Source organism: Phacochoerus africanus, chromosome 15 (genome assembly GCF_016906955.1).
Source record: "Phacochoerus africanus isolate WHEZ1 chromosome 15, ROS_Pafr_v1, whole genome shotgun sequence".
In the NCBI taxonomy this organism is placed as follows: Eukaryota; Metazoa; Chordata; class Mammalia; order Artiodactyla; family Suidae; genus Phacochoerus; species Phacochoerus africanus.
The window spans coordinates 29,960,948-29,978,612 of NC_062558.1; the positions used below are offsets into that span (position 1 = coordinate 29,960,948).

Sequence of the window (17,665 nt, forward strand, 5' to 3'; positions counted from 1 at the left end):
GAGGAGGCAAATGAGTAGACACTCGGTCTGACTTGGGTGCAGGTGAGCGTGGGTGGGTCCTTTACTATAGAGCTGTGAGGACTCCAGAAAGGCAGATTGTTTAGACTCCTCAAGTTTCTTGAGAATATTTAGAGATTGCATCTGAGCTCTTTGTTATCTATTTATTTATTTGGTCATGCCTGTGGCATGCAGAAGTTCCCAGGCCAGGCATCCAACCCACCCACCTACCAACAGTCCGAGCCACAGCAGTGACAATGACAGCAATCTGAGCCACAGTTGGATCCTTAACCCACTGAGCCACCAGGGAACTCCCTCTTTGTTATTTAGATGACGACATGGGACTTGCTCAAGGTCACTCTGGGTCATTGTATTTACCCCTTGCAGTTGAAGGAGGCCACTTAACCCTGTGGAAAATCTTTGCAAACATGGCCCCTCTTGAACCTAGGTTTTCCCTTTCCTGTCTCCAATCCTCATTTCCTCCAACCTCTCCCAAGCATATGGTTCTCTCTCCTTTGTGTCAGGAGGTTCCCAAATTGGATGCCTCTGGAGAGAGTCAGCCTGGGAGCCTTGCCACCCCAGCCGAGCCCAGGGTCTTATTTCCCACCCTCTCCTGGAAGGAGGTGGCACCTTGAGGCTCTAGGCCATCACTCTTCTCTCCTGTGGCCTCAGCTCCCAGCCAGACTTGAGCTTGGACCAGTGGGTCTCAGAGCCAAGTCCAGGTAGCCTGCAGCCTCTGCCATCTCGTCCTCCTGGACAATTTTAGCTGGTGTCCCAGCTGACGTGCCTTGTCAGCTGTTGGCTGGGCCCACAACTTCAAGGACGGTCAGCGACGATGTTTACAGGTGAACATGGCCTCTGAAGAGCTGAGTCCTCTCCACATGGGGTTCACAGTTGATCAGAGAAGACATAGGATGAGCATAAGGAGTGATGACAAGCTTTACTGGATGGTGCTGGGATGGTTGTGCAAGTGGAAAAGTTTCTCCCAGCAAGAGGCCTTCCAGATTCAGTGAGGTGGGACCTCCACCCAGAAAGGAAGGGGGTTTCAGGCAGGGGGCTCACGTGTCTAGGTGACATGGCTCAGAATCACACGATGGAGAGGCTCTAGGTCACAAAACTCCCTCTTTGGGGTCTTTTCCAGGCCCTGGGTTTGTCTTATCTATGGTTAGCAGATGTTGGAGGCTGTTTCAAGGGTATGTAAAGTAAATGAACTCTAACTGGCTAAAAAAGATGATGATCTGGATGTATTTAAAGCAATTGGGGGAGTTGCCATTGTGGCTCAGTGGGTTATGAACCCAACTAGTATCCATGAGGATGCGGGTTCGATCCTTGGCCTTGCTCAGTAGATTAAGGATCCGCCGTTTCCATGAGCTGTGGTATAGGTTGCAGACCCGTCTCAGATCCCACATTGCTGTGGCTGTGGTGTAGGCTGGAAGCCGCAGCTCTAATTTGACCCTTAGCTTGGGAACTTCCATATGCCACGGGTTCGGCTGTAAAAAGTAAAATGCAATTGGATATGTGAGAAGTCGAGTTTGGTGCTGGGGGGCTTTGGGGGCTAATAGTCCTACCTGCTGTAAAGAAGTAAACGATACAGGGGTCATTTAAAGCTAATAACACTGGGGCTGCCACCTCTGGCCCATTTATATACACCCCCCACCCTCCATCTCTCTCCTTAGGTGGTTTATTAAAGAATTTCTTTGCATCTTATGTACTGACTCTCCCAAGAGTTCTGGTATATACGCTTTCCCCAGCCTCGTTAGTTTTCCAGTAACACGTTAGTGCCTGGGTGATGCTCAGGCATCATATACACAGTGCCCTGGGGAAGCTGTCTGCCTGGTCAGGCCCTTGCTTTTATCACTTAGCTGGCATCCTGCCTTCTGTCACCATGGGTCCTCACCACCTGCTGTCCCCAGCGTGGTTCTTCTAAAGTACTCTTCTGATTCTGGTGTTCCCATCGTAGGCTCAGCAGTAATGAACCTGACTAGTATCCATGAAGATGTGGGTTTGACCCCTGGCCTCTCTCTGTGGGTTAAGGATCCGGCGTTGCTGTGAGCTGCAGTGTAGGTCAAGGATGCGATTTGGATCTGGCATTGCTGTGGCTGTGGCGAAGGCCGGCAGCTGCAGCTCTGATTCGACTCCTCGCCTGAGAGCCTCCATATGCTGTGGGTTCGGCTCTAAAAAGACAAAAAAGTCTTCATGGAATTTATTGTCATCCTAAACACAAGATGCTATGAACGCATTGCTTGCTTTTATTTTTAAATAGCTTTATTGAGGTATCATTCGCCTGCTCTACAATCTACCCATTTGTCTTATTTTTCTCTTCCACCGCAAAGACCTAGCCCAGGGTCAGCAGTCGAGTAGACAGCAATAAGCCGTTGGCTTTGGATCGAAGTGAAGCCATACGTAATGTCTCTTCTTTCGGATAACTTGGGACCTCTTGCCAGGAAGCAGCATTGCCATCTGTGCCAGTGACAGGAGCAGAACCAATTGCCCCAACACTGAAGGGTCCCAGACCGCCAATTTTTAAATTCCTCACATCTGTTTTTCATCATTTTGTTTGTCCCACCTTGCTGCTGGCCATTGTCATGTGCTGCCATCACCATGCCTTCCTCCATCTACTCCAGAATATGGGGGAGCTGAAGCTGCAGCCTCTTTACTTTCAGAGATGTGATACCCTCCCATTGCCTGGCCCTTGCAAACAGGATAACAATCCCTTATTTCCCCGTGGCTGATCAGAGTTTATATACATCCTTTACACAGTTGCTTAGCACACAGGGAATATGGAGGCTGGGGAGGTGAGGGAACGTGTTCAAGGTCACTCGGTGGGCTCAAGGTCACATAGTGGGCTCATGGCGGAATCGAGACCAGAACCTAGCCTCCAGTCTAGACCAGGCCCTTCCTGTGCTGTTGCCCACACCAGCCTTTGCAGAAAGTAACTCTCCTGCCCTCTCTTTCTCTTTCAGGGGTCCTTGGTGAATTTTGTCATGGTTATTTAAGGAACCTTGCCTAGAAGTCCCAACACGCAGTTCCCCATTGACGGGAAGGCTTGGACTCCAAGATGATTATAAAGGAATATCGGATTCCTCTGCCAATGACTGTGGAGGAGTACCGCATCGCCCAGCTGTACATGATACAGGTAGGTGGTGGGGCCGGGGTGGGCCCCACCATGCACACAGCAGCTCTCGACACCAGTGTGTGGGTTAGGATGGCACCATGGCCTTTGCAGCAGTTTCTGCTCGGTAGGCTCCTGGTCAGTGTCTGAATGGCCCTGGAGCTCTGGCTTCCAAGCATGATGCCAGGCACAGGCAACACGCTGGGGATGCTAGTGGCATTGGGTTGTCACGCCAGCACTGTATTCACAGCACTGACGAATACAAAATACTCTTTGTATTTAATACCCATCCTCTTGCCAATCCAGATATACTCGTGTTTACTTGGCTTGGGCTATATAACGAAATGCTATTGATTGGGCAGCCTGAACAGCAGGCATTTATCTCTCACAGTTCTGGAAGCTGGGAAGTTCAAGATCAAGGTGCTGATCGATTTGGTGTGTGGTGAGGGTGCTCTTCCTGGCCACCTTCTCACTGTGTCTTCACGTGGCGGGAGGATGGAAGGATTGAGGGACTCCCTGGGGCCTCTTTTATAAGGGTAGCAATCCTATTATGAAGGCTCCACCTCCATGACCCAATAATCTCCCAAAGGCCTGACCTCCTGGCACCATCATCTTGGAGGTTGGGGCTCCAACATATGAATCTGGGGAGCAGGGGACACAAACATTCAGCCCATAACAACCCATTTGACAGACAGGAAGGTGCAAGGTCCAGAGACATTAAATGACTTGTCCAGGAGCACACCGCCTGCCTCCCGGCTCCAGGTACACACTTTCCTCACTGCCCTCAGCTGTGTGGCTGATTGACAGAGTCACAAATGACTTGGAGGAGGACCAGTCCTGGGACAAACCAGAAATGATGACCACCCCAGCCAAGACATTGCTGGCCTCCCTGCTCAGTGCCTGGCTAACCTGGAGCCCAGAATGGGGAGCCTGAGGATGGGGTGCTCATGGCCCAGATGTGACCACAATTCCCGCTCCCTGTGGGTCCCCATCCTGGCTTCTTTGCCAGCCTCCTGCCTGTCCTCGGTGCCCCAGCCCTTTGCGTGGCCTGGCAGCTTTCTTCCCAGCAGGGGGGTCTGCCCCTAGCCTGTCTCTGACCTCCTCCTCCATCCCAAGCTTGCCCCGGTCCTCAGCGTGGGAAGCTTGACAGGGAAGAGAACAGAAGGCAAACTCAGCCTCTCTGGGGTGCTGTTTGCTCCACGCTGCTTCAGAAGCGCCACTCAATTCCCTCTCGAACCACTTACCCCGTAATTATTCCTGGAGAGTGGGGAGAGGAGAGACTTCCATCAGCCCCCCAGCGCTAAGCACTCTGGAAATTGCTCAGACTGTTCGAGGACCAGGCTGATCTGCCCAAGGCGCGGTTGGTCCTGCGGCTTCTTAATTCCTCCTGAGCCAGGGGAGCCCTGGACCACAGCAGGCAACCCTCAGCCAGGGAGGGGCCAGGGGCCTCAAGCTCTCAGGGGACTGACTTTCAGTTCCCAGAATATCACGGCTTTCATGAGCATGTAATCACCTCTGACTCAGGGCTCCTCGGAACACCTACCATCCTCACCAACTGTCTTAAGGTGTTTTTTTTAAAGGCATCTACCCTTGTGCCGCCAATTAACGTGAGATGTTCCCAGCCTCCTACTTGATGCCTCCTGCAGGCCCGGGGCTGCCTGTGGGCTCTACAGAGACTGACATTGTCTGCCTCCTCTGCTTCCGCTCTAGCATTTGTCTTACCTCCCCCTGGCCCCAGCATTCCTGAGGGAGGGGTCCATCCACAGTGGGGGTGATGGACAGGCCCATTATCTCCACTCTGTGACAGCCTCATGGGTATGAACATACATCACAGCTCACAGGCTGTACCTTTACCTATATATGGCTCATGGTATGTCAATCATACTTCCATAAAGCTGCTAAAAAACTGAGTTAGGAGTTCCCATCGTGGCGCAGTGGTTAACGAATCCGACTAGGAACCATGAGGTTGCGGGTTCGATCCCTGCCCTTGCTCAGTGGGTTAACGATCCGGCGTTGCTGTGAGCTGTAGTGTAGGTTGCAGACGCCGCTCGGATCCCGTGTTGCTGTGGCTCTGGCATAGGCCGGTGGCTACAGCTCCGATTGGACCCCTAGCCTGGGAACCTCTATATGCCGCGGGAGCAGCCCAAGAAATGGCAAAAAGACAAAAAAAAAAAAAAAACTGAGTTAAATTTGCCAGACTTTCCGTGCCTGGCTTGGGCCAAGGACTGGGCTATAGAGATGAATGCAAAGTGCCTCTGTGCTCCAGGATTGCCTGCGAGGAGATGGATGTGTGTACAGCCCACTGAATATAAGCCAGAGCAACGGGACCGGGGGAGGGGAGCCCAGTGCTTCTGAGGGCTTGGGCCCAGTGCCCCAGCAGGGCCTCTGTTCTCAGCTGAGCCTGCAAGAGGGATGGACCATCAAGGAAGGCAGCATTGTTTTTGTGGAGAGGAGAGCAAGACCTCAGTTCATTGCTGGCTTATCCCACTTACCAGCTAGGGTGGCATGCCAGGAAGAGGCCTGCCTTCTGCACGAGCCACTCCCTCCCTGAGGTTGTGAACAAGATGGGCTCATATGTCAAACTGCCTCATACCTGCTTGATCAGCGCACAGTGTGCATGTTCTTCAAGGTTGAAAAAAGGAGAAGAGGAGTTCCTGTTGTGGCTCAGTGGTAATGAACCCAACTAGCATCCATGAAGGGATGATCCCCGGCCTCGCTCAGTGGGTTAAGGATCCAGCATTGCCATGAGCTGTGGTGTAGGTCGCAGACCTACAGATCTGGCGTTGCTGTGGGCTGTGCTGTCCCCAGCCTGAGAACTTCCACATGCCACAAGTGCGACACTGAAAAGACCGGAATAAAAAAGAAGAAGAAAAATTGATCCGGCTGGGAGAGCCTTCCATCCGTTAAGGTGCCCAGCAGAGGGAGTGCCCAGAAGCAGTTTAGCCAGGACCCTGGACAGCTCTGAGGGCGCCGGTTGGCAGGGGTTTCTTGGTTTTGAATCCTTTACCACCCACCCCCTTCATCCGATGCTTTTTCTGCACCAGGCCTTTGGGGGCTTGGGCTCCTCCCCTGCAACCCCCAAGCCCCAGGGGTGGGGGAGGGGATAGAAGGGGGAGGGGTGAATTCCCCACCCAGCCTGCGTGGGCAAGCAGGGGGGGTCTGGGTCAAGCTCACACTGGGCATTCGTCCCCCAGTGCATCTCTCCTGCCTGTCTGCCCCTTGTCTCAGGGATGGCACCACAGCACTGCTTACGGGAGGGGTTGGCAGGGATGGGCAGTGGCTTCCGGTGTGAGCAGAGATCAGTGTGATTTGAGAAGAGCTAAATGGCATGACAACCTCAGCTGTGCCCTCAGTGGGGGTTGGGGGGCACACCCCTGCTCAGATGCCATCGCCGGAAGGGAGCCAGAGATCAGCCCCCAGGTGCCCGCCCCAAAGCTGAAGGGGTTCCCGGGTTTGGAGGGAACTGATAACAGTTGGAATCAGAGTCCATTTGTTCACTTGACCAATCCCTTTTTTTTTTCGTCTTTTTAGGGCCACACCTGTGGCATATGGAAGTCCCCATGCTAGGTTCCTGGCCTACACCTTAGCCACAGCAACTTGGGATCTGAGCCACATCTGTGACCTATACCACAGCTCACAGCAACATCAGATCCTTAACCCACTGAGCGAGGCCAGGAATCGAACCTGTGTCCTCATGTATACTAGTCAGGAATGTTACAGTTGAGCCAAGATGGGAACTCCCCACTTGACCAATCTTTACCAAGCATCTACTGTACAGAGGCGCCAAAGTGCCACGCAAGGTGTCCAGACTCAGGACCACTTTGGGTGCCAGTGGCTCTACTACTGCTTTCTGTGGCCCTCACACCCCTGAGTGATCATAGCCATTGTCACAATTGATGATGGTAGCCTGGATGCCAAGAGCCTGACATGTGTTATTTACTTTAATCTTCACCATACCCATCAAGGTAGTGGTATTTGTCCTCAATTTACAGTTGAGAGATTGAAGTTCAGAGATGTCAAGGAACTTGCCTAAGGATACACAGCTGGCTCAAGGCAGCCACGCTTTATCTACAAGCATGTCTAGCTGCCTCTTCCATTGTACTTGTCCACCCAGCTGTTATCTTCTCTAAAGTCACAACTATTGGGGAATGTGCTGGTTCCAGAAGACTCATGTGGCTGAAGGCCTGGCTTTGAGTGTCAGGAGCCTGGGAGGAGGTGGCAAGGGGCTCCCGTGTCAGGGAGGTGTGGGATCATAAGGGTATTGTTCCTGTTTTTCCCACAGGGAGGCTGGAGCTCACTCACAGGAGGGATGGAGGACACTTGTTGACTAGTGTCCCCTAAATTCACATCCACCCAGAACCTCAGACTGTGACTTTATTGGGAAAGAGGGTCTTTGCAGATGTAATTTATTAAGGATCTTAAGATCATCCTGGATTTAGAGTGGGTCCTAAATCAAATGACTGCAGTCCCTGTAAGGAGAGGTGAGGACAGAGAGAGACCCAGGGAAAAAGACATGTGAGAGTGGAGGCAGAGACAGAGGGAGGCATCCACTTGAGGAACGCCTGGGGCTGGCAAAAGCTGGAGAAGGCAAGGGAGCATCTCCCCTGAGCCTCTGGAGGGAGCTGCTAGGGGAGATGGGGGGCAGACTGGCTTTCCTGGGAGGGAAGAATAAAGGCAACTCGGGCCAAAGCCACCTGAATGGCAGGGGGATTTTGTGCAGCCCCAGCGAGGCCAGGTGGGAGGGACCCTTCCAGCCCCTGTTCCCTGGCTGGCTTTCCCTGTGCCTTCCCTGTCCTGGGATCTCTGGCAGGCCTGGTGCCCACCTCAGCCCTCAGAGGCTTCAAGTGCCCTGGTCCTCTAACATGCACATCTTCTTCTCACCCAGCCACTTAGCTCTCCTGATGCTTCGTTTCTTGAGGCTGCCATAAGAAAGCAACTCACACCGGGTGGCTTAAAGCTGCAGAAATGTATTCTGTCAAAGTTCTAGAGGGCAGAAGTCCAAGATCAAGGTGTTAGCGGGCAGTGCTCCCTCTGAAAGCCTTGGGGTGGGGTGGGGCTGGGGGGGGATCCTTCTTTCCTGTCCCACCTTCTGGTGGTGATCAGTAGTCCTTGACATCCCTTGATTTAAAGCTGTTTCACTCCAGTCTCTGCCTCTGTCATCACCTGGTCACCTGCCCTTGGTGTGTGTGTCATCCATTTTCTCCTCTTATAAGAACAACAGTCATTGGATCGATATCCCACCATTAATCATGTAACGCATTTAAGTTAAGATGACCCCCTCTCGGAGTTCTTGTTGTGACGCATCAGAAACAAATCCGACCAGTGTCCATGAGGATGCGGGTTCAATCCCTGGCCTTGCTCAGTGGGTTAAGGATCCAGCATTGCCGTGAGCTGTAGTGTAGGTTGCAGATGAGGCTCAGATCCCACATTGCTGTGGCTGTAGTATAGGCCAGCAGCTGTAGCGCTGGTTCAACCCCTAGCCTGGGAACTTCCATGTGCTCTGGGTGCAGCCCTAAAAAGCAAAAAAAAAAAAAAAAGGATGACCTCCTCTTGGGGTTCCCACTGTGGTGCAACAGGATCAGCAGTGTCTCTGCAGCACCAGGACACAGGTTCAGTCCCCAGCCTGGCACAGGCACTTAAAGGATCCTGTGTTGCCACAGCTGTAGCATAGGTCACAGCCATGGCTCGGATCTGATTCCTGGCCCAGGAACTCCATATGCCTTGAGGCAACCAACAAATAAAAGAAAAAATTTTAAAAATTATCTCCTCTTAACTCATTACCTCTGCACAGATCCTCTAGCCAAGTAAGGTCACAATTTGAGATTCCAGGTGGGGACATCGATTTTGGAGGGCCCTTAAACCCAGTCCATTAGGGCTTGGGCAGATAGGTAGCTCCATCCCCACTTAGAGCTTTGCAAACTGACACCAGACAGAAGAAGCAATTTGTCCCGGGTGAGAGAAGGTCATGGAGCTGGCACTAGGGTCTGTTTACTTGCCTAATAACTGTTTGTCAGCACCTACTTTGTGCCGAGGTGTTTCCCTTGAGGTGCTCAATACCTCAGATGAGCAGGCCCTAGATTCTAACAAGTTGAGCTGGTCCCCGCTCTGCCATTTGACAACTGTAACCTTGGAAAGGTCACGTGACCTCTCTGAGCCTCCACCTTCCTTTCTGTACGTTGGCGGTAATAGGAGCCCCAAACCTTTCTCAAGGGGTTGTTGTGGTCACTAAAAGAGAAACACCATACCAAGCACTTAGCACAGCCACTAATAAACGAAGCTACTGTAAGAAGCAGGAGCTTGGAAAGCGTCCAGGAAACAGTCGCTGTTTTCCTTACGGAATCTGGGCCACGTTCCAGGACTCCTTTAAAGAGCGAGGAATGGCATGTCCCTGCTCTGACCTCATCTATGACCTCAACCAGGATCTTTTTTTTTTTTTTTTTTCCTGAAGGGGACTCCGTGGCTTTGGCCGTGGAGATAGAGCATGTCTCTGTGCCCTAGGGTCGTGCCCCGAAGGCGAGGCGGTGCTGTTGGGAGTCTGTGTGTGTGTGTGGGAGTGTGCGCACACGTGCTGTTCAGGAAGCTGACCGAGGATGGCCTTGGCAATGCCGTCATGTCACCATGGAAACAGATGCTGGGCCTAAAAGTCACCAGCACCTTGACTGTGAGGTTTTGTGCAGAAGCAGAAACCTGAACTTTTGGACCCTGGGAAGGGCATTTGTGGCAAGGGACCCTCAGAGGTGACCCAGGCATCCTGTCTCTCAGGTGGTGCCTCCGAAGGCCCTGCCCACTCCTCATGTTTGAGCTCTCTGAGAGCTTAGTGAGTACAAGAGGTGGCATTGGTTTTTGTTTGTTTTATTTTATACCAGATTTATTGAGATGTAAGTCCCACACCACACAGTTCACACATTTAAAGTGTACCGTTTAGTGGCTTTTAGCATATTCGCAGAGTTGTGAAACCATCACAATTTTACAGTGTTTTCATCACCCCATAGAGAAGCCACTCTGTATTTTTCCCCCAGCCCCCAGGCAACGAATCAACTACTTTCTGATTATGGATTTGCCTGTTCTGGACATTTCATATAAATGGGATCGTACAGTGTATGGCCTTTTCTGTCTGGTTTCTTTCACTCAGCATGTTTTCAAGTTTCATCCATGTTGTAGCATGTGTCAGTACTTCCTTCCTTCTTTTCTTACAGACAAATCAGATTTCATTGCATGGATATAATTTGTTTATCCATTTATCAATTCATGGACATTTGGGTTGCTTCCACTTTTCAGCTATTGTGACTAATGTGGCTATGAATCTTGGTTACAAATACTGGTTACAAGTTTCTATGTTGACATATGTGTTCACTTTCTTGGATGTATATGCCCAGGAGTGGAATTATTGGGTCATATGGTAACTAACTCTATGTTCAACTTTTTGAAGAACAGCCAAACCGTTTTTGGCTGCACCATTTTTGCACCATTTTACATTCCCAACAGTAAAGTATAAGCATGACCATTTCTCCACATCCTCACCACCACTTATTGTCCGGCTTTTTAGCCATCCCAGTGGGTGTGAAGTGGTATGTCATTGTAATTTTGATTTGCATTTCCCCAAGGTCTAGTTGTATTGAGCATCTTTTTACGTGATTATTGGTCCTTTTGTCTGTTCAAGTCCTTTGTCCTTTTTTTTTTTTTTGTCTTTTTGCCATTTCTTGGGCTGCTCTCGTGGCATATGGAGGTTCCCAGACTAGGGGTCTAATCAGAGCTGTAGCCACCAGCCTATGCCAGGGCCACAACAACGCGGGATCCGAGCCGCATCTGCGACCTACACCACAGCTCATGGCAACGCCGGATCCTTAACCCACTGAGCAAGGCCGGGGATCGAACCCGCAACTTCATGGTTCCTAGTCGGATTCGTTAACCACTGCGCCATGATGGGAACTCCTGTCCATTTTTTTAAATTAAATTTTATTGAGGTATAGTTTCCTTTGCCTTTTTTTTTTTTTTCTTTTTAGGGCTGCACCTTCGGCATATGGAAGTTCCCAGGCTAGGGGTCGAATTGGAGCTGCAGCTGCCAGCCTTTGCCACAGCCACAGCAACTTGTGATCCAAGCTGTGTCTGCGATCTACACCACAGCTCACAGCGACACCAGATTCTTAATCTAGTGAGTGAGACCAGGAATCAAACCCGAGTCCTCATGGATACTGGTCAGGTTTGAAATCCTTTTTAAAATTTTTAATGAAGTCCAATTTACCTATTTTTTCTTTGACTGCTTGTGCTTTCAGTGTCGTGTTTGAGAAACCATTGTCAGATCCAAGGTCATGGAGATTAGCCCTATGTTTTCTTCTAAGAGTCATAGGACTCTTAGTTCTTACAATTAAGCCTTTGATCCATTTTGAGTTTCTATGTGGTATGAGGTCATAGTCCAGCTTCATTCTTTGGCATGTGGATATCCAGTTATCCCGGCAGCATTTGTTGGAAAGACTATTCCTTCTCCTGTTGAATTTTTTTGTTTTTGGCTTTGTTTGTTTGTCTTTTTAGGGCAGCACCCTAAAAAGGCATATGGAGGTTCCCAGGCTAGGGGTTGAATTGGAGCTGTAGCTGCTGGCCTATGCCACAGCCACAGCAACACAGGATCTGAGCCACATCTGTGACCTACACCACAGCTCACAGCAACACTGGATCCTTAACCCACTGAGCAAGGTCAGGGATTGAACCTGCGTCCTCAAGGATGCTAGCCAGATTTGTTTCCACTGAGCCGTGATGGGAACTCCTATTGAATGGTTTTGACACTCTTGTTGAACATCAGTATGTATAGTGTATAGATCTGTGGGTTTGTTTCTAGACTCTCATCTCCATTCCATAGATCCGCACTATGCCAGTACTACATTATTTTGAGTCCTATAGTTTTGTTGTTGTTGTTGTTGTTGTTGTTGTTGCTATTTCTTGGGCCGCTCCCGCGGTATATGGAGGTTCCCAGGCTAGGGGTTGAATCGGAGCCGTAGCCACCGGTCTGTGCCAGAGCCACAGCAACGCGGGATCCGAGCCACGTCTGCAACCTACACCACAGCTCACGGCAACGCCGGATCGTTAACCCACTGAGCAAGGGCAGGGACCGAACCCGCAACCTCATGGTTCCTAGTCGGATTGGTTAACCACTGCGCCACGACGGGAACTCCCAGAGTCCTATAGTTTTGTAGTAAGTTTTGATATAGGAAGATGTGAGCATTCCAAGGTTGTTTGTTTTCAAGATTGTTTTGGCTATTTAAGATCCCTTAAAACTCTATATGAATTTTAAGATCAGTTTTTCCTTTTGATAGGCAATCCCTACCAAAAATGCCATTGGATTCTGATAGGGGCTGCACTGGATCTGTAGATTGCTTTGGGGAATATTGACATCTTAACAATATTAAATCTCCCAATGCATAAAGAGAGATGTCTTTGCATTTATTTAGGTCTTCTTTCATTTCTTTCCACAGTGTTTCATAGTTTCTTGTATACGGGTCTTGCACCTCCTTGGTTAAATTTTTGTTTTGTTTTGTTTTTAGGGCTGCATGTGTGGCATGTGGACGTTCCTAGTCTAGGTGTCAAATTGGAGCTGCAACCGCTGGCCTATACCACAGCCACAGCAACACAGGATACTTAACCCACAGATCGAGACCAGGCATCGAACCCTCATCCTCATGGTTATTAGTCAGGTTCGTTACCACTGAGCCACAGTGGGAACTCTTGCTGAGTTAAATTTATTCCTAGATATTTTAGTCTTTTGGATACTATTATAAATGGAAGTGAGTTCTTTATTTCCTGTCCTATTTTTTATGTGTTTTGATTTTGTATCCCATAACTCTGTTGAATTTATATATTAGACCTAACAGATTTGGGGGGATTCTTTAGCCTTTTCTGTAGATAAGAGTGTGTCATCAGCAAACTGAGATGGTTTTACTTCTTCCTTTCCAACTTGGATGCCTCTTACTATTTCTTTATCTTGCCTAATTTCTCTGGCTGGAACCTCCAGTTCAGTGTTGACTGGAAGTGAGAAAGCAGGCATCCTGGTCTTTTTCCTGACTTTAGGAATACTTTCAGTCCTGGCACAGACAGGTGTCAGAGGAGTTTACAGGGGCAGTGCTGGGCAGTGCTGGGCTTGGAGTCCAGCCTCTTGCACAAGTGCTGGGGCACACGGAGCCTGGGTTTCCTTTTTGGGGAGGTTCCTGAAATGACACAAAAGGAGCCAGCCCTGTTGTCCAGAGCCCCTCCTTCCCCTCAGCAATCTGGCCCAGGCTCCTGAGCCCGTCCCCTTCTGCAAAGTGCTCTGGACCCACACACGCCCGTGCTTTTGTCTCCACAGAAGAAGAGCCGTAATGAGACGTACGGCGAAGGCAGCGGCGTGGAGATCCTGGAGAACCGGCCATACACGGACGGGCCCGGCGGCTCTGGGCAGTACACGCACAAGGTGTACCATGTGGGCATGCACATCCCCAGCTGGTTCCGCTCCATCCTGCCCAAGGCAGCCCTGCGGGTGGTGGAGGAGTCCTGGAATGCCTACCCCTATACCCGAACCAGGTGAGCCTGCCCTCAGCCCCATGCCGTCTGCTGGGGAGGCAAACCTGTGGCATAGATCCCAGGACTGGCCCTCCAGACTGGCTAATTCCCACACCCTATGGAGCCCAGGTTCCCGGGAAGCTGAGCCTCTGTTCTCTGAGCAGTACCCTGAATGCCCCCCAGGATCCCCTTCAGGGAACATGCAGGAGAGGGGAGGAGGCACCCCTAGGTGTCTCCTAGCCTGCCAGGGGGTGGATACCAGGAAGGCATGAGTCCAGTGAGGGCCATCGAAGACTCCTTTGCCATCTGGCTCAGGAAACACAAACTCACTTTAATGTTCACCTTGGAATGCAGAGCAATCAACCAGCTGGGAAGAAACACGGATTGAGGGTAGACCAGATGGCCCAGAGACCAGCCATGACTATGATGATGTTTCCTAACAAACCATGTTGAGCAGGGCTTTCTTTGGATCCCCCCTGGCAAAGGGCTCTTCCCTCTGTGCTCCCTACCCAATATAGCTGAGCACTGCTTGGTTAGAATAGATAGGGAGCTGCTCCCACTTGGTGAACAGGTGGAGTCCCTGCAAGTGTCCTGAGTCTTCCTTCCGCATATCAGCAAGGGCCAGGGGCTTTGCGAGAGCATCCTTGAGGGTCATTCCTCTTCCTAGCAGCACTTTCCTCCTCTGAGCTCATCACCAGCCAAAAGAGAGGGGCTGTCTCCTTGTTGCCAGACCCAGTTTCTTGGGGGACAAGGGATGGGGTGGCATGTCACACGGAGTGCTGCTCCAGATTCAGCCCACTCAGCACGGTGCCACCTTCCCTGTGCTTGTGGCCTGTCTGCCTGTGCCTGTGTCCACACCATGCCTCATGCACGCACGCACGCACGCACGCAGACTCGGGGCTGCCGGCGGCTTCCTGCGATGACTTCCTCTTCCCCTGCACCCTCCCCTCCCCCCAGCCTGGACTTGGCTCTTCCTGGGATGAGGTGAGAGTCCAGGAGGCGGACAGGGCCCGGGAGCCTCGGCCACCACTCCAGCCCTCCTCCGCTGCCCAGCCCCCCACCCCCACCCCTACCCAGCCCGGTCCTGATGGATTCGCTCCTTCCCCCACAGGTTCACTTGCCCTTTTGTGGAGAAATTCTCCATTGACATCGAAACCTTTTATAAAACCGACGCTGGAGAAAACCCCAATGTGTTCAGCCTGTCTCCTGTGGAAAAGAACCAGCTGACCATCGGTAACTGTCCACCCTAAGGCTTCCACCCTGGGATGGGCCAGTTCCTGGCTTCCCTGTCTGTGGGCCTCTTGATTCTGCTCCGGGCCTGGCAGGCCTCAGATGGGCTCCTATCCTGGGCTGGGAGTTCCCAGTCTAAGCAAGCCTCGGGGTTAGGGGGTGGGCAGGGGAGCCAGGACGGGCCCCCTCGACCCCATTTTCCTGATGTGCACACTGAGGCTGAGTGCCTTTCCCACTCAAGCCCCTTCCCCCCATCCCTTCGAGGTGTGTGCTTGGGTGGGGTGGGGTCACCTCAGGCCGATGGTTGTGTGTGAGTGCAGCGGGGCACACAAAGGATGTTTCCCTTGGATGGTAGGTGGCCTTTTCTCCAGTCCCCTCCTGCTGACGATGCCATTGCTGGAAATGGACCCTATCTGTTAAAGCTTTTTTCTTTTGGCCACCTCGCGGCATTTGGAGTTCCCAGGACAGGGATCAGACCTAAGCCAAAGTTTCCATCTATGCCATAGTCGTGGCAAGGCTGGATCCTTTAACCCACTTTGCCAGGCCAGTCATCAAATCTGCATTCTGGTGCTGTGGATATATAGCCGATCCTATGTGCCACAGTGGGAACTCCTAAATCTTCTTTTTCAAGGGAAGCCAGAAATTAGGGTTTTCATGTGAAATCCCCCAATTCCTAACTGTTGACAACGAATCATAAATTTTTGTCAATAAGCTTTTGCCTGCCAAACAAAACACATCTGTGGGCCAGCCGCCACTCAACAGTCCCCAGGCCCACAGGAACAAGCCACTGTGGAGGGGTTCAGACGGTGCACAGCTGCTGTTGGAGGGGTATTGACAAACTCCCAGGTGGCCTCTGATGTTATGGGGCTTTTCCCTGACACCTCTCCCTCCTGCCAGAGTTTTTGGGCTCCTCTGGGGCTTGGGGGATACATTAGTTTGCTGGGGCAACCAGAACTAAGTACCGCAGACTGAAGGACTTAAAACAACAGATACGTATAGTCTCACAGTGCTGGAGGCCAGAAGTCAAGATCAGGGTGTCGGCAGGCTTCTGGGGCTCCCGAGAGAGAATCTGTTCCTGCTGTCTCTCCTTGCTTCTGGTGGCTGCTGGCAGTCTTTGGCATTCCTTGGCTTGTAGGTGCATCACCCCAATTTCTGCCTTCATCTTCACATGGCATTCTCCCTGTGTACATGCCCGTGTCCAAATTACTCTTTTTCTTAAAACATCGAAGTTTAGTTGATTAACAGTATTGTGTTAGTTTCAGGTGTCTTTTTTTTTTTTTTTTTTTTGCTTTTTTAGGGCCATACCTGCCGCATCTGGAGGTTCTCAGGCTAGGGATTGAATCAGAGCTGCAGCTGCTGGCCTACGCCACAGCCATAGCAACGCCAGATCCAAGCTTTGTCTGCAACCTACACTGCAGCTCATAGCAACACCAGATCCTTAATCCACTGAGCAAGGCCAGGGATCGAACCCACATCCTCATGGATACTAGTTGGGTTCATCACCGCTTCTCAGGTATATTTTTTTTCCATTTTTGGCTGCATCCACGGTATGTAGGAGTTCCCAGGGCCAGGGATCCAATCCAAGCTGCAGCTGGGACCTATGCCACAGCTGTGTCAATGCTGGATCCTTAACCCACTGTGCTGGCTAGCAACACCACAGAGACAAGCTGGATCATTAACCCACTGCGCCACAGCAGGAACTCCTGCATTCTTTTTTAATTAAGCCAAATTTCTCCTTTTTATAAGCATGCTAATAATTTTGGGTAAGGTGCACCCTAATGACCTCATTTTAATCTGATTTCTTCTTTAAAGACCCTGTCTCCAGGAATTCCCATCATGGCTCAGTGGTAACAAACCCGACTAGCATCCATGAGGACACGGGTTTCATCCCTGGCCTCACTCACTGGGCTGGGGATCCGGCATTGCCGTGAGCTGTGGTGTAAGTCACAGACACATCTCAGATCCCGAGTTGCTGTGGCTGTGATGTAGGCTGACAGCTGCAGCTCTGATTCGACCCCTAGCCTGGGAACCTCCATAGGCCCTGGGTGCAGCCCTAAAAAAGAAAAAAAGACCTTGTCTCCAAATAAGGTCACATTCTGAGGTCCTGGGGGCCAGAATGCCAATGTCTGAATTTGGGGTTGGGGCACATTCTACCCGTAACAGAAAGGAAGGGCCCAGCATGACGCAGGCCCTCTGGCGGCTCTTGTCTGGCCAGCTGCAGGCTCCCTCTGGAGGCCCCCTGCCCTTGTTCCTAAGTCCCAGCCCTCCCTTTGGTGGCCTTTGCCTGCCTGAGCAGGTGGGCACATGTCTGCTCCAGGAAGGATGTGCCTCCCGCTTCAACTGCTTCTGCCCTTGGGCCACTCCTGACCCCTCGCTGGTTTCGGTGAGGGCCGATGTCTGTGGCCGTAAACCACAGCCCAGGCCGCCAGCAAGCCAGGGAGATGAGACAGCCCGGACCTGGCCATCGTCCCCACCCATCTGAAAGGAGGGCTCTCTGCACCACAGACCGCGCCCTGGGTTCCTTCTCCCCAAGTGTGTACACAGCCCTGCCTAACACACACGTACCTCAGGAGCCAGGGGGAGGAGGCCTATGACGAAAGGTAACCCTTCCCAGAGTCACTGTCACACCTCCCCACCCAGGTCTCACCAGCCCCCAGTCGTCTTTCCCAAGTGTCCAGTCCCACAGCACCTGCGACCCGCTCTCAGGCCCATCCTGGACCCGCTCAGGCCTGACACCTCCCACTGGGCCCTTCGTGCTGATCTGGCTGAGAGGGGCTTCCTAGCAGGCCAGCCCACCTT

The 17,665-nt window shown here is 51.5% G+C and overlaps 1 protein-coding gene across 7 annotated transcripts in view; it reads left to right on the forward strand.

The window, feature by feature from the left end:
• Positions 1 to 17,665, forward strand: part of PITPNM2 (phosphatidylinositol transfer protein membrane associated 2) — a 153,628-nt gene that overhangs the window by 112,616 nt on the left and 23,347 nt on the right. For all 7 annotated transcript variants that reach the window (XM_047760800.1, XM_047760793.1, XM_047760796.1 and 4 more), the window contains 3 exons: positions 2,961 to 3,133; positions 13,443 to 13,657; positions 14,748 to 14,869. In XM_047760800.1, coding sequence (XP_047616756.1) covers positions 3,056 to 3,133; positions 13,443 to 13,657; positions 14,748 to 14,869 — 415 coding nt within the window. In that variant the 5' untranslated portion in view covers positions 2,961 to 3,055. The remainder of the gene's footprint in view (positions 1 to 2,960; positions 3,134 to 13,442; positions 13,658 to 14,747; positions 14,870 to 17,665) is intronic.